At 42.7% G+C, this 15,892-nt stretch overlaps 1 protein-coding gene across 1 annotated transcript in view; it reads right to left on the bottom strand.

Annotated features, from left to right (window-relative positions):
• The window catches only part of LOC139343133 (multiple PDZ domain protein), a 35,811-nt gene that overhangs the window by 15,927 nt on the left and 3,992 nt on the right, over positions 1 to 15,892 (bottom strand). The window contains exons 5-21 of the mRNA XM_070980610.1: positions 15,544 to 15,612; positions 15,213 to 15,335; positions 14,542 to 14,625; positions 13,920 to 14,027; positions 13,651 to 13,753; positions 13,409 to 13,500; positions 12,799 to 13,012; positions 12,381 to 12,455; positions 11,695 to 11,774; positions 11,396 to 11,542; positions 10,334 to 10,519; positions 10,019 to 10,180; positions 9,264 to 9,473; positions 8,132 to 8,308; positions 6,380 to 6,503; positions 4,178 to 4,376; positions 1,792 to 1,833 (exon numbers count right to left, since the gene is read on the bottom strand). Coding sequence (XP_070836711.1) covers positions 1,792 to 1,833; positions 4,178 to 4,376; positions 6,380 to 6,503; positions 8,132 to 8,308; positions 9,264 to 9,473; positions 10,019 to 10,180; positions 10,334 to 10,519; positions 11,396 to 11,542; positions 11,695 to 11,774; positions 12,381 to 12,455; positions 12,799 to 13,012; positions 13,409 to 13,500; positions 13,651 to 13,753; positions 13,920 to 14,027; positions 14,542 to 14,625; positions 15,213 to 15,335; positions 15,544 to 15,612 — 2,195 coding nt within the window. The remainder of the gene's footprint in view (positions 1 to 1,791; positions 1,834 to 4,177; positions 4,377 to 6,379; positions 6,504 to 8,131; positions 8,309 to 9,263; positions 9,474 to 10,018; positions 10,181 to 10,333; positions 10,520 to 11,395; positions 11,543 to 11,694; positions 11,775 to 12,380; positions 12,456 to 12,798; positions 13,013 to 13,408; positions 13,501 to 13,650; positions 13,754 to 13,919; positions 14,028 to 14,541; positions 14,626 to 15,212; positions 15,336 to 15,543; positions 15,613 to 15,892) is intronic.

The following is a 15,892-nucleotide window of genomic DNA, read 5'->3' on the forward strand; positions in this document are numbered from 1 at the left end:
TGCCAGTGGAGGACAGAATAGTGGGATGTTGTGGTTTCAAGGAACAGTCTGCCAATTTGGAAAATACTTTCATTCGCTTTCTTATCGACAGTTGGATGAGGAGATTCACATCACTCTCATACCTGTGCAGTAAATATGAAGCTACATGCAGCAGCTGGTTAGCTTAGCTGAGCATAAACAGGCAGAAACTTACAGCCTGGCTCCGTCAAAAGCTGCAAAAATCTGCCACCTCTAAAGCTCATTGATTAACAAATTGTATCTTTGTTTACAGAAAAAGCAGCTTTTAAAAATGAGAAGTCACGGTTTTGGGGGGCATTATGTGCAGTACTATTTCAAATCTCGCTTTCACCGCGAGTGAGAGCAGCGTCGATTTTGGTAAGAAAGCAAATGAGTGTACAGTATTTCCCAAAATGTCGAAGCTTCAATCCCTGTCTGTTTGTTCGTTAATATGTAAAACAGTTATGAATAAGAGAGGGGAGACCTGGACACCTGAAGCAATATTTAAAAATGCTTAACATTATTATCTCCTGAAAAACAATCGCAAACAACAATCAACGTTTCCTGAGGCAACTGTCCTACATGTCAAATGTTTGCTCTAAAATAATAGATGTGCCCCACTCCACCAACACTGTACCATAGCTGGTACAATACGGAAAGAGAAGTGGGAGAAAAAAAAAATACATTATGACTAAATGTGCATTTTAATGCCACTAAAAGATGCATTTCTGAGTTTCTGAAACACAACATTTATGGTATAAAAAGTGTTTTGCATAAGCCTGGATCTATCTTAGCTGTGGCGTAATCACTGTCATTTAACAGAAGTGTCAAGGACATCGTTAAATTCCCCCCGCCTTCCAATCTTGTGAGATGCTAACAGTAATACATGCTGTTCAAATCAGCTGAAAGAGTCAGTTTATCTGGTCCCTCATGGTGGCACACTGAATATGAAGGTCTTCTACCCTAAGCTGTAGTGAATGAGCCATGTGGACAGCCTGTCTTGTCTCAACAGAGGCAGTTTGATAGTGACAAGTCCTCACCCTTCTATGTCTGTCTTATTCTAAGGCTGCCAAAGCAACTCATCTGCCTCCACTCTCACACACTGTTAGTTTGTCTGCAGTGCTGTCAGGAGGAGGCAGCGCAAGCAAGTGTGTGCGGGTTAGCGTAATCGTGTCTGCGTGTGTGTATGCGATAGAGAGAGACGGAATGCACGCGTGTGTTCATCTGTGTGTGCTGTGTGTGCATCTATGAGAGGCTCTTTAAAACGCTCTTTTATTCAGAAGCGCACTTTTCAAGGTGAGGTGAGTGATGAATTATTCAGAGATATTTCCCATCGCAGGAAAAAGGTGTTTTTTGGAGGTTAGACCATTGAATGCCTGAGTGTGTGTTTGCGTGTATGTGTGTGCCTGTAAAAGCAAAAGAGATAGGCAGAGGGAGATAGAGACAGAGTGGTAGAGAGAGAGAGAGTGGGTGTTTTGCAGGGCGGCGGGGTGGTGGAGGTGAGGCGCATCTCCGATCACCCAAACAAGCATTGTCAATGTGAAGCCATAACTGCTGATGTTAGAACAAGAAATAATCTACCCATTCTCCCCTCAGGCAATCTTTAAAATTTCATCATCTAATCTAATTTAACATGAGTGCAGCGCCTCCGTCAACTATGACTGCAGTGTCAAAAACAAGGTGGTAATGGAGATCCAAAGTGAGACAAGATCACTTATGGGTGATAATGCAGCGAAAGCGATGTTTGTGACTGCGGCGAGCACATATTTATATTTACGATGTACATATACTCACTGATTCGAGTCACACGGACTGTCAAGATCCGCATGGGCAGATCTAGAAAACGTGAGCAGTATTAATTACTTTTTCTTCCCAGTGGTTGACTGTTCTCTGCATTCCCTAAGTGACTTTCAGCATTCTCTCTAAACTAAGAACTCTGGCTTTTCTTGTTTTTCAAGCAAAGACGTGTTTGAACTATGACATGAGGGAGAGCGCATATGACTGTAATATAAATAACTTACTGAAATGTGGCAACCACAAGTCCCCGTTTAATGCTGGGCGCAATGCAGGACCTTGAGTTGTGGCCATGAGATGTTATGTGTTACGTTACGGTCACACAATAGCTATATTATAACCAACAGATATAAGAACAGCTAAAAGGCTGAGATTAGAAAGCACAGCACTGTGTGGTTGCATTTGAGTGACGTGCTGTCATGCACAATAGGACAAAATGGCTTATATGCAGATATAAGGATGGATGATATTATTACATCAGGTCATTCTTTATTCTTTTTTTTTAAATATGTCACAAATTTCAATATAAAACCCCACTTTCAAAAAAATTCGGGATGCTGTGTAAAATGTGAATGGAAACAGAATGTGATGATTTGCAAAACATTGAAACCCCATATTTGTTTAAAGGTAGCACAAAGACTACAGATCAAATGTTGAAACACTGTTTTTTTTTGTTTGTTTTTTTAATTTTAGAATTTGATGTCAGCAACATGTTTCAAAAGAGTTGGGCCAGTGGCAACAAAAGACTGGAAAGGTTGTGAAATGCTGAAAGAAAACAGCTGGTGGAACATCTCACAATGAATTAGCTTAACTGGCAGCAGGTGAGACCATGATCGGGTATAAAAAGAGCCTCCCAGAGAGGCGGAGTCTTCCTGAAGGAAAGATGGGGAGGGGTTCACCACTCTGTGACAGACTGCACTGGCAAATAGTCCAACAATCTAAGAATAATGTTTCTCAATGTAAAATTGCTTATTTCAGCAAGACAAAGCCAAACCACATTCTCCACGTATTCCAACAGGATGGCTCTGTAGTCAAAGAGCCTGGCCTGCCTGCAGTCCTGACCCGTCACAGATTGAACATGTTTGGCACATTATGAAACGTAACATACGAAAGGAGACCCTGAACTGTCGAGCAGCTGAAATCGTACATCAAGCAAGACTGGGAAAACATTCTGCTTTCAAAATGACTTCAGTTGGTCTCCTCAGCTCCCAAATGCTTAGAGTGTTGTTAAAAGAAGAGGTGATGCAGCAGAGTGCTCGACGTGACCCCGACTCAACTTTTATGAAATTTTGCTGGCATCAGATCTTAACAAACAACAAAACAATGAAATTTCTCAGTTTCAACATTTGATATGTTGTTTTTGTGTGTTATCAATTAAATATGGAGTTTTGGTGTTTGCGAATCATCACATTCTGTTTCTATTTAAATTTTGCACAGCATCCCAGCTTTTTGGAAACAGGATTGTGTCAATATCTGGTGATGCCATGCATTTTGGCAGTCAGTTCCTTTGATGGCTTATTGATAAGTTCTGTTATATTGAGTTAAGACTGGCTTCTCCAAAGTGGAAGCTAGTTTTTCAAGGCACAAATAAACATGGGGCCCTTAATATTAACAATAGCAAAGGACTGTGGACTTGTGGGTCAAAACCTCTCTGACCCTCCTGTTCTATTAGGTTCATCACACCTATTAGGGTTGGAGAGTTACACTGTTATCATTTGGCTTGGTGATCTCATGTAAATCCAACATAGCTTCCAGAGCATAGCCTGAGCAGATGTCTAATTAGCCAGCCCAAATGAAAACACCTGTCTGAGTGTGCATGTCACGGGAGGACAAGCACAGGTGTAAATAGTGAAAATAATGATGGCTGGAGTCCATTTAACTGCTTTGTTTTTAGGGTCTTGACGCTGTCCATGCTGGCTCACTGTCACATTGTCGTGACTTACTGGGACACTAGAAAGAGGCCATTGTTAATGTTTGTTGTTAAACCTGCACCATGACAAGGGTAACTTGTAACTTCACTGCAGATTTTGCATTTATTTTGCTAAAAACAAAAAAAACCCCTAAAGAATAAAAAAAAAGGGTCAAAAATAGCATTCACCATGACTGTACTTGATGATGAAGCATATGACTGTAACATGCATCAGCCAAAGAGGATGATGCATACAGTGCTGCACATCCAGCCACCCAGCTGTTTTTAGATAGAGGTTGAAGATTACTGAGAACACGTGATCCAGAGGGAGCTCAGTGATGTGTAGTCTGACAAAACTGTCATAGAGTTGATCGAGCAACATCATGACGTAACAGTATGGATCAGCTGTGGCTGTTCCAGCCCAGAACAAAGCTCTCTACATATTGTAACGCTGTCGGACAGTGACTGGCTCCTCACCTCATCTCTGGCCCTATGACAGAGTGTCTGCGGAGCATGGCTCTGGCCCTGGCGTTGGTCAGGTTGGAGGTAGGTTCTCCGTTGATGGCCAAGATGGCGTCCCCAACCCCCAGCCTGCCATCCTGGCTAACAGAACCCCCCTGGACCACACTGCGGACCAGCATGCCTGAGCCGTCCTTGATAGCACTCACCGACATCCCTGCCAACATGCACACACGTACACAGACACACACATGAGGACAGGTGAGTGGAGGGTTGGCTAAGGCTGCTTTGAATGCAAGCCAGACAGACAGTCGCACAAACAAACACCTGACAGTGGCATAATCGGCATAATCAAGACAGACACTAGGCAGATTAGCACACAAACATGGCTACACATGCTTGACATTTACACAGCATCACCCTTCACAGTCACACTTGCATAATCACAAACACCCACACAGGGCACAGGGCACAGGTGATTCGAGGGGTAACACATGCCAGTCACACAAACACCTGACTTTGGCATTATCTAACTGGACGCTAGGCAGATTACACAAACACTTCATTAATGCAAACAGGCAGAAGCAGGTGAATCAGGCATCACACACACACATACATGCACCGCTCATGCACACACATGGACGCAAGGCAGACAGGGAAGGCTACAACAAATAGTCTATGGCACGTCTGTACTATATTGCTATCTAATGGGGGACTACACACATCCACAACACTATGTTCGTACAGAATTTGAAGTTGGTCAAAGAAATGACTTTGTGCTTATTTTTGATCAAATAAATAGTTTATTGTTTTTTGGTATTACATTCAAATTACAATACAATCATAGTGCCTGGGATACAATCGACTGGAGACACAGCTACTGACGTTGACAAAACAAACAGAAGACACACAATTGAAAGACATGAGAGGACGTCTGAAGTAATAATGATGAATATCTCAGAATCCAGAGGTGTTGAAATGCTACAACACGGCAACAAAATACATTTTTTCTAATACAAAACTGCTGCAAAAAACGTTTAATAAGAATTCATGGTAAAATCCCACATGGAAATTGCCATATGAATATCTATTTGTTTTGACTTCAGCAAAACCTTGTTAGGGTTCCACAAAGTGCAAAAGGTTCAGACCATTCAAGAATAAGGAAAGACTTCTAAATAGGCTGCTTACATTTATGTTTTTAGACGAGCAAGGCAAAAAAAAGGACCTCATGTTAGTCCGTCAAACCAATTCCTTTAACAAATTGCTCTAAAAGCCATACAATCCTTATACCACAAAACAACCATACAAGGTGCATACTTCAGCATGTCTCAGCTCCAAAAATGGGCATAAAGTCATTGTTACACAATGGATAGAATTGTACATGGCACCTAAAAACAGGAAGCATGTAAAGTAGTACAAATAGTTATTGTACTACAGTACTATTGCTCGTAAAAAATCCCCAGTATTCAGATACAGACAATAACTCTGCCCAAGCTGAAGCTTTTGCTTCAAGTTCAAATATTTTTAAATTAACCAAAAAAAAACAAAAAAAACAGAGAATCTGTGAACCATCCCAAAAACCATGCTACATTAAATATCTCAGAAAGAAGACCTACAATATTTTAAACAGATGAAAACCAAAGAATGCAGTGACAAACAGACTGTAGGTTATGACCTTGATTTTCTACCTAAGAACATTTACATAATTTTAAACTTTCACACACACACACACAGTAGTGCGGTGCCTGATTAGAGCGTGTTTCCAGAATACGAATGAGTTTTTTCCCTTACGCTTTGCATTGTGCCCTTAAGATGCCCTGTCACTCCTTCCCTTTCATGCTTGAACAGCCAAATGATGGACCCACTCGTGGAGCAGTAAAGACAATATACTCTCAATACTAGAGTATAAAATCAGATATATTTAGATCAACATTCAAATGAATATATACTAATATTACTCCTTAAAATTATTTCATATTGCTTTGACCCCCATACTAGCATCTCGGACAAACACAGACACACACACACACACACACACACACACACACACACACAGACACACACAGTATTCATCTCCTCTCTCAGGTTTGAGGAGCACATCACTTCACCACTCCTCTTCAGGGCAGTCGTCATCACCACCGCCTATTAGCGTCATTATTGCCATGCCGGCGACGTACACACACCAAGACACCATCACCATGAGAAAGACGGAGAACATACCAAGGCTACGGTTGCCCCGGACAACTGTGATTGTCCTCTCAAAGCTGGTGCGGGGGGGCAGAGGTGGAGCTTGCTGCCTATTGTCCTCATCCATGATGCTGAAACGATAACGCAGCTGGTTTTCCTAAGAGAGACAGCAGGGGGCACCAGTGAGTAATGGCATGAAGATGTGACAAATGCATAAAACAAGAGTGAGAGCCTCCAGCCATGTTAGCGGCTCTGCGAAGCTGAACAGATACACTTTAGCGTGCAACAATGCTAACAAGCTGACTTTTAGCAGGTGTAACGTTCACGATGTTCACCAGTACCTTAGCTTAGCACGTTAGCATGCTGATGTGCTAATCCGCAGGAAACTCAAAGTACAGCTAGTCGAAAAGTCAGAGGATCGCCACATTAGAACTGATCCTCTAGGAAGCTTGAATTTTTGTGAGTTTCATGACAATTCATGGAGGTACTTCAGTCTGAGCCACAAATGTGGACCTCAGGTTGTTGCTACAGGCAGTTCATTCAGTATTTGTTGAGATATTTTATTCTGGACTGAGCCAAAATGTTTGACCACCACACAGATCGATAAACAGACAGTTATTGTGATCCTTGGAGCCATGCTACCATGGCTAAAAAGTCAAGAGTGAGCAACAGCAATATTGGCAGATATATCGCAGATTTCCAACAACATAGGCGATGGTGCACATTACATGCAGTAAAACACCTACATTGCAAAGATAACATGACACAAAAGTCCTAAACCACTATCATGAAAACCAATCAGGTTTGTGATGTGACACAAAATTGACTTCAAACAGCTATTAACTCTCTAAGGTGAAGGCCTATGGAGTAATTCTGAAATGTAGAACATGCAGGAAGGTAGACTTCTTTGGTCCCCTAGGGCAATTCCCAAAGAAAAAGGGCAATGAGGAGATTGTCTTTGAACCTTCACAGAAAGTACAAGCAGCACTGAAGTTCAGAAGATACCTTTGCAACAAGCCTGTCTTTGATGAGAACACACTGACACTTGCCGCTCTGAGTCTCTTTGTGTGTGTGCGTGAGGCAGCACTGTATGTCCTTGTGCTACACCAGGTGCCAATGTCGTGCAAGCAGTAAGCACTTTTCCTTAAGAGGCAATTGTTGGTAATTAAGCAAAAGCGAGTACAAAAGGCTGCCTCAATAGAACGGAGTTGAGGCCACAATGGGGCAACAAGTCTTTGACACTGAACACTTTCTCTATACCTGACCCAGTGATACTGATACAGCCGGCTCTAAGCTCCTCACTAGAGAACACGAACAGAGAGTGCAGATACTGCCACAGCAATCTCCTTCAGAGCAACTAAAATGGCTACCCACAGAATCTCAGGTTTGCATGGTAATGAGCAGTGCTTCCTGGGTGATGGACTACAGGATTCACACCGCTGCAGTGCTACTGTAACTGTTTCCTGGTGACTCTAAAGCAAATGCTAATTTACAAGAACCCTGTTGGACGATTGTGCGCGATCGTACGACACACAAATGAGTTTATGTTGGTGAACCAAACAACATATTTTAAACATGTGAAATTCAACAAAGAGCGCGACAGTTCTATTTATTTCCAATCTATTTTTGGTACAGAAAACTGATGACACAAAAAGAACTCTGAACCAATTATTTATCACGTGAAATCTTTAACCCTTTAATCTTGTGTGAACCAACATTTTTGACCACAAAAGCTACACAGTATTTTCTTTTCTACTGATGTTCATTATGAGTTGTATTACATACCGTTGTAGTGTAACACTGCTGGATAATGCTGTTGTCCTCAGAGTTGTTGGTGTTGGTGTTGGTGTTTGGCTCCTCCGCCTCAGCTAGCAGGCTGACCTGAGTGTGGCTGTCAGTGTCATCGCAGGACGCCCGCGTGCTCCTTTCTGAGATGGGTGTTAAGCCACCACACAGCTCCAGCTGAGGATACAAAATTCCAAAGTTGAAATGAAAGAGTTTGAAAAAAAAAAAAAAACTAGCTATGTGCCTAAAAGAGAGGAAATTCACATGGAAGCAAACAGGCTAAAGAAGGTGACTGTAAATTAGACACCCTCTTCTCCTCTCCCCCTCTCTCTCCATCTGTAGTGTGGTCGTGCATTGTGTTCATCTCTCGGCTGCATTAAATATTCAGACGGCCTGTAACTAGATTCTCTGTTCCTTGTTACTAAGCCACAGTCCACAACAAAAGGGAGAAGAAAAACTGTGCCCTGAAGAAAAACATACATTTCAGTTATCTTGCTGTCTTTGGAAATAACTCTCTCTATTTCTTTCTCAAGTTTAGTCATATTAAATAGCATTTTGGTGAAGAATTTACTATTTGGAAAAAAAATAATAAACTTTTGAATTCATGAGTACATTTGCCCGTAATGGTTAATACATTACAGAACAAATTTCCTACACGTGCACAGGGCTGGGCAATATGATGACATACTGTATGACACTATAAATATGTCTGCCATCTTTGGTCTAGTCGTACTCTCCATCCCTTTGATAACTTATTTAGGCACTGCTGCAAATCAATGAGGAGGGATTTCTCCAAGCAGCAGTGGATTTTTTTTTTTTTTTTTGCATTACTGTGATGAAGGACCTTGATTTGTCAGGTATATTTGCTGGATGAGACCAAAACAGACATTTATGTCATGTTATTTCACCCATAACCACTTTCTCATTTGATTTTTAAGAATGTGTTTCAACATGATTTATATTCACTGCAACATCAAATAATATAAATCATGATGAGGATTTTATCCATATCAGCCACTTCTAGCGTTGCAGATGGGTAAAGAACAAAAATTAAATTAAGTTCTCAAGTGTCCCACGACAGTAAAATTTACCAAGTTACATTAAATATCTATTTATTCATCTCTTTACATACCGGCAGTGGTTTGGCAACTCCAATGCGGACAGGGCCATAGCCGGTGGACTTCAGGACGTGCACGGCATAATCCAAGCTGGAGCCTTCCAAGTCACTTTCATTCACGAACATGAGCCGGTCACCAGGAAGCAGGCGACCATCTCTATCTGCTACGCCGCCAGGTACCAAGGACCGGATTACCAGAACTGTTTTAGTGGCATCTTCTGGATCCTGGAGTTAGACATAAAGATGGAGAGGATGGTTTGCTGAACATTGTTGTCATGAAACCAGAAAATTTCAATACAATACTATTATGAGAAACAATGATGACAAAATAGGATATGTACAATTAACAAGAAAAATCATCTTGACCACCTTATGGCTGAAGAAAATTTGAGATTATTTGATATGCTATGAATTAAAATGAGAGATGAATGCAGGTAAACAACAGAATAAAAGAGTGTAAAAAAAAGTGTATAGTACATACTTGTTATTAACTTAAGGAGAGTAAATGGGTTGTGTGGTCTCACACAGGTTCAACCACCTGTAGTACGGCTACTATTTGTTTACACTCTCTTTTGCTAAAGATTAGACGTGTTTTTTTCTAACATATATATATTAAAACAAATATATAACAAATATACAGAAAACAAGACGTCCACGTGCTTTCCTATTTTCTTAGTATTTGTTAGTGCTCACCCTAGTTCAACCTGACACTGATATTCTTAGACTGCAGCTGTTCTATTTGTGGAAAGGCTCAGGGGCAAGTCTCTGACCTGGTAGTCCAGGATACTGAAGCCCAGTCCCGACTCGCCTTTCTCCAGCTCGACCACCTGAGGCTCTCTCTCCCACATTGCCAGAGGAGGTGACATGGGGGGCACACCACGTTTGGTGATGTCCTCAGCTGTAGGACAGGGAATGACACAGCCCTGGTCCAACTGGGACACACAGAGAGGGGAGAGAGGACACAGGAAGGAGATTGATTTACAAGAGACTGGCGTGCTGTTTTTGAGTGTCGTTTCAAATGAAGAGGATGAGCCACGATTCTAATGTGGTTCATCCGTCATGCTTTCATCAGTGTGTGCCTTCACCTTGTCATTGAACTCAGCCAGCAGCTCTTTCAGCGTGAGACGGACATCATCTTCGTCTTCCTCATCACTGTCAGGAATAACAGGGGGCACAATGCGAGAGCACACCAAGCAAACATGCATTGGCAGCTCCTTCAGTATATTGACCACCTCCTTATGTGTCTCTCCGATGAGAGGAATCCCATTCACCTGGTGGAAGATACAGAAGGCACAGTATTTTCTAAAATAGATCCTGAAGTCAGTGATTGGCTCAGTCATGCTTTTAGCTTCTGAAAAATACCTGATACCGTGTACATTTGTCCCTGTCTGTAACTCTGTTTCTATGCCTGTGTGCATGACTGTTCACTGAAGCAGCCAGACAGCCCAAAAATCTGATATTTTTAGTGATATTTCAGATTTGGATGTCATGGAGCAATTAGTGGCCAGAGCACATCAAGCCACAGAAAGAATAATTAAAGCTGAACGCGGCAACGGCGTGAGGCTAATTTAAAAGCGATGCTGAACAATGGCTTTGCCGTGCTTGTGTCGTCTGAGGGAGATCAAAGGGTTGAGCTGAGACACAGAAGCTGGCTGTGACATGAAGGACACGAGCCAGCGTGCGGCGCTTTCTATATTCGAGCACAACTGCAGTACATTGTCCAAGAGTTCATCAGACTGCTCATCATGATGAGTGATACGTGTGGGTGCGTGAACTGGCCCAGTGGAGGGGGAGGAGGGCAAGCTCTCCCCCTACAGTACAAGTACAAATGCACACATACTCACACCCACCTTCTTATGACTGTTTTTTAACTGCCTTAAGGGAAAAAGCTGCACACTGAACTTGAAATTGTGCGGTGTTTACTGAAAAGCACTGAATTATAATGTGTGGTTTAAGTAAAGATTAGTAAAGCAAGAAACTACAGCACTGTGAACTAACGATGCTCCACGAGGGAGCCTTTTTATTAGCCATTATCCAGAGATGTGTCAAAATAATCAGTCCCACACAGATCATATGTTATTCCACATTATATAATCTCATATCTTCAACAAAGGGAGAGTAATTGGCCAAAAGGATTGGTCGGTTACCTCCAATATCTGGTCTCCGGTGAAGATCTTGCCGCTTTGGCCAACGGGCCCCTCAGGTAAGACAGAGCACAGGTAGTGGTGTCCTGCCCGAGCCTCCAGACTGATGCCAAGACCGCTTGTCTCACCGAAACGCTCCAGATGACACACCTGACGGAGTAAAGTGGAATGGTGGCAAACACACAAAAGAGAGGCAAAGTGAAGCGAAAGGGTGAAGAAGAATGATAAATACACACAAATACGCACAATAGTGAGATTTTTATTATTTTTATTCTGCTTATCTTCATTAGAGACTGACGTACAATAACTTCGTATCGCGGGCCAACTGCAAGCTGCCACCTCTTCCTCAGGTCTTCCTCCTCAGCCAGCGTCAGTTTCACACCTGTAACATGTAAGACAATGACCCTCATGTCACATACACACACAAAAGTCAACAGGATCCTATCTGAAAACAACACCTCAGCCACCTCTTTTACGGAGAGGAGACAACATAATTCTCCTTGTAGCAAAGCAGGATGTCAGCCACAAGCACTCTGGCAGGCACAAACACACACACACACACACACACACACACACACACACACACACACACACACACACACACACACACACACACACGCCCCCACACTCCAGGCATGCATGCATGCATATTCACACCCACCATCTTATGATTTCTTGGCAAACTAATGTTTTCTCGTTCATCTATTAAAGCCTCACAGCAATCAGGGCTTATTTGGCTGCACTCTCTAATCAAGCCCAAAAATCCTCGTCTAAATAAAGCCATATATGCAGGCGGGGAGAGAGACAAATCATCTGGAATGAGCTGAATGAGTTGGATAAACACATGACGGCACAACACTATAAATAGACTGCCATCAAAGAGCATGCTTCGCTGCCACATTGCTGTTGCCTGGGCCCAATCAGCATATCTGACTAAGTCCCATGATCCACTTCCAGACTGCAGTGCAGAATGGGAAGGGGAGCTTACCGTTTCTGGAATCGTGTCGGGGTCGTCTGTTGGCGTATGCTGCGCGCCGGGAGATTTCACGCAGTGAGCTGATGCCTGGGAGACGGGGAAACATGTTTAAGCAGGTATCCAAACACACATGCACACCGACAAACTTGAGTTAAAATGAGAGATGATGTGTACAAATTCCCAGCAAGCTTTCGAAAGCTCATCATCAGCCCAAGGAAGCACCAAAATATGTTTTTAGTTCTGGTTTTAACAGTTATCTGAAAGTTAATTTGGTCATGACCAGACAGTGCAGGTGGCACCTGCGGCTGATTACTGACATAATTATTGTAATATTATGTTAGTGCATTCTGTCAAATCACAAGAGCTCAGTCACTTCAAAACCAATTCTTTCACGATACCACTGAGCAGAAATGCTCCCCTCTCTCAGCACCTGTCTCTTGAATCTTGTTGAGGCCCACTCTGTAGGGATTGCCCTCGTGGAAGCTGTGGGAGTGTCGGAGGGGCTGCAGGGGGGGAACTGGGGGCAGGATGTGACTCAGACGGACTGCCTTCCTCAGCAACTTCAGTCTGACCAGGGGACCTGTCCTCCTCAGCACCTCCATGGCACGCTGCTCACTGCAGCCCTGCAGGCTCACCCCATCCACCTGAGGGAGGGCAAGAGATGTGAAAGTAGAGAGTATAGAAAAAAAACATGCGTATGGAGCACATGGAGGTACAGCAAGTACGGATAATTTTAAAGAAAAAATCAATAGTTAATAAAAAATAAAAACGGAGCTTGACTCAAAGCATAGGTAAAAACCAGAGATGATGAAGAAAGGGATGGGAGTAAAAGTAAAACTAGGAGAATTCTCCTTCATCGTCTAAAAAAAAAAAAAGACCCTAATTGGTGTGGATGGAATGACTAAAAGTTGTAAACTGTGCAGATTTCAAGATGCCGGAATCGTTAAGACTCTGTAGAGAATATATTTGAGACAACAAGGTATTTGTCATCAGGGATAGCAATAAAAACAGCCATCTGTCGTGCTTTTAGTGGAACTCACAGACAGGATGATGTCTCCAATGTGGATGCGTCCATCTTGATCGACAGTGCTGCCTTTCACTATGCTCTTCACTGTCACACCAGCGCTGTAGACTGAGGAACGCAAGATAAATGTGTGTAGCTCTAGACTCACACAGCGCCAGTCATGCCTCACATTAAGCAGATATCATTCATAATCCTATCATTTCCCCAGCTTCTTAGCTTAATAACAATGATAAGTTAAAGCATGGTCGATATTATTACCTGAGTTTAGGTCACCGATGTAGCTAGAAATGGTGAATCCTAGGCCTCGACTGTTTTTAGTGAACTGCACACTGAACTCGTAGTCATCATTCAAGTCACTGAGCTGGAAACAAACACAAACAGAAAAATCCAATGCACATCTTTTGGGTTTGGAGAACACTGTATTACACATTTAACGTCACTGTGATAAGCCAGTTATGTTAATTATGTGCTGTTATGCTTTCGGCACATACACACACACACACACACACACACAAACACAGACGCACTTTGTCGTCCAAGCTGTCCTGGCTGAGGACAGGAGAGGAAAGGTGGTTGTCCTTGGGAATATCCCTGGCGATGAGCAGTTTCACCTTGCTACCAGCATTTCGCAGTACCTGGGCCAGGTGGTCATTTGAGAACCGATGAAAAGCGATAGAGTGTGACAATTAATACATAAATAACATCAATGGACACAGCTGCCCTGAAGAGACAGTAAATATAAGCATTTGAGAGCATCTTATCAACTGTGTGGTAGAGTCCCGGATGGTTCAGGCTCAGAGAAGTGGCTGTGCACTGCTCTATAATGGAGGTGGGATAGATGAGCAGATGTGGATTTGCCAAATGAAACCAGTTTGTCTTTGTCCTTGAAGTCTTTTCTCTTGAGTTTTTCAGCTTTACAAGAGAAAAGACTTCAGGGATGAAGACTAACTGGATGTTGTGGCAACCGTTCACTTCATTAACCCTCCCACATCCGTTAAAGAGCAGAATGCAGCCACGAGCTTGAGCTTTTCAGGCTTGGCTGTTATTTAAGTAGGAGTTAGCATACAGAAAGCATGACCACCACAGACGAAGACGGAATCACTTCAACTCATCGTCTACTTTTATACATTTTTACACCCGATACCTCACCTGTGCCACCTGCTCGCTGTTCATGCCCGCCAGGTCCGTATCTCCAATACGCAGGATTTGATCTCCGCTCCGCAGGCGCTTATCCTGAAGAGCCCCACAACAAAAACATTTAGCTAGTGTGAACTGTTCTTTGTTAAAAGTTTTAAATACATTCTGCAGATTTCAATAGAAAGGAATGAGATTGAGATTTTGACAAATACACTGATTTGTTCCTTGTTGCTCCTTGTTTGCTTCCTCTCATGTCTGTCTGCTATATATGAAGCCACAGCCAGGAGTTAGCTTAGCTTAGCTTAGCTTAGTTTCCTATAGTCTTCTTGTTACTGTGAGGTTGTCAGGCAACCAGCAAAGACTCATAGAACTGTGCCTGGCCAAAAAATCAGTCCATCACGTAACCTAAAAGCTAAATTACTTGTTTTAACAATTCCATTTTTGTATGGATTCAACAATTGCTATTAATATGCTAACTTCTGTGAGCTGCTTGACAGGGCCAGGTTAGCTGCCCCCCCCCCAATCAACTAAGCTAACCAACTACTGGTTATAGTAATTAATGAACTGACATGACAGCGGTATGGATCATCTCATCTACCTCTTGGCAAGAAAGTCAAAAATCAGACTTAGCTCTTACTTTAACTGGCTATTAAAGGTTTGGCTTGACTGGCAGTTGGCTTTACCTGTCCGGCAGCTCCACCAGGTAGGATAGTCTTGACCATGACCCCTGTGCTCCGGCCTCCTATGATGCCAAAGCCAAGCCCTTTGCCGTCATTGATCAGCTCTATCATCTCCACATGACGCTTCTGACATTGGAGAAGGTTAGGAGAAGAGGGAGGGAGACAGAAAACAGGAGAGAGAATCTATTATAACTAAACAGGTAAAAGAAGAGGTAAAACGGCATTAGCAGGTTGAGGTGCAACAGTCAATGTGTGTGGTCCCTCCGTTGATCTACACACACAGACACACATTTACCAGCTCTACAGCAACACCCCACACGGAAGCTTACTGTACCTCATGAGCAATAGCAGATAGGTGCCTCCCCATCGACATGGTGCGGGAGATTCGAGGGGGAGTGCAGTACTAAAAAATAAATGTCATGTGTAAAACAAAAGCAAAGCTGAAATGACATCAAGTTAGCTGAGCAGCCTCTTACGATGAGCCGAAACCCTCAGACGATGTAATAGCCACCCGTCCTTGAGTTTTAGAATGTAATGTCATATTCTCAAATGTAAAGTGTGGCATTTGGAACAGTGACGTGTTGCATTTTACAATTGACAGAAAAAAAAATATTTAGTTGGTTCATGGATGGAGTGCTTTTAGAATAAATTGCTCCCTGGTACCCATGAATGATCTCTCATTT

The sequence above is a fragment of the Chaetodon trifascialis genome, chromosome 2 (genome assembly GCF_039877785.1).
Source record: "Chaetodon trifascialis isolate fChaTrf1 chromosome 2, fChaTrf1.hap1, whole genome shotgun sequence".
NCBI classification, from domain to species: domain Eukaryota; kingdom Metazoa; phylum Chordata; class Actinopteri; order Chaetodontiformes; family Chaetodontidae; genus Chaetodon; species Chaetodon trifascialis.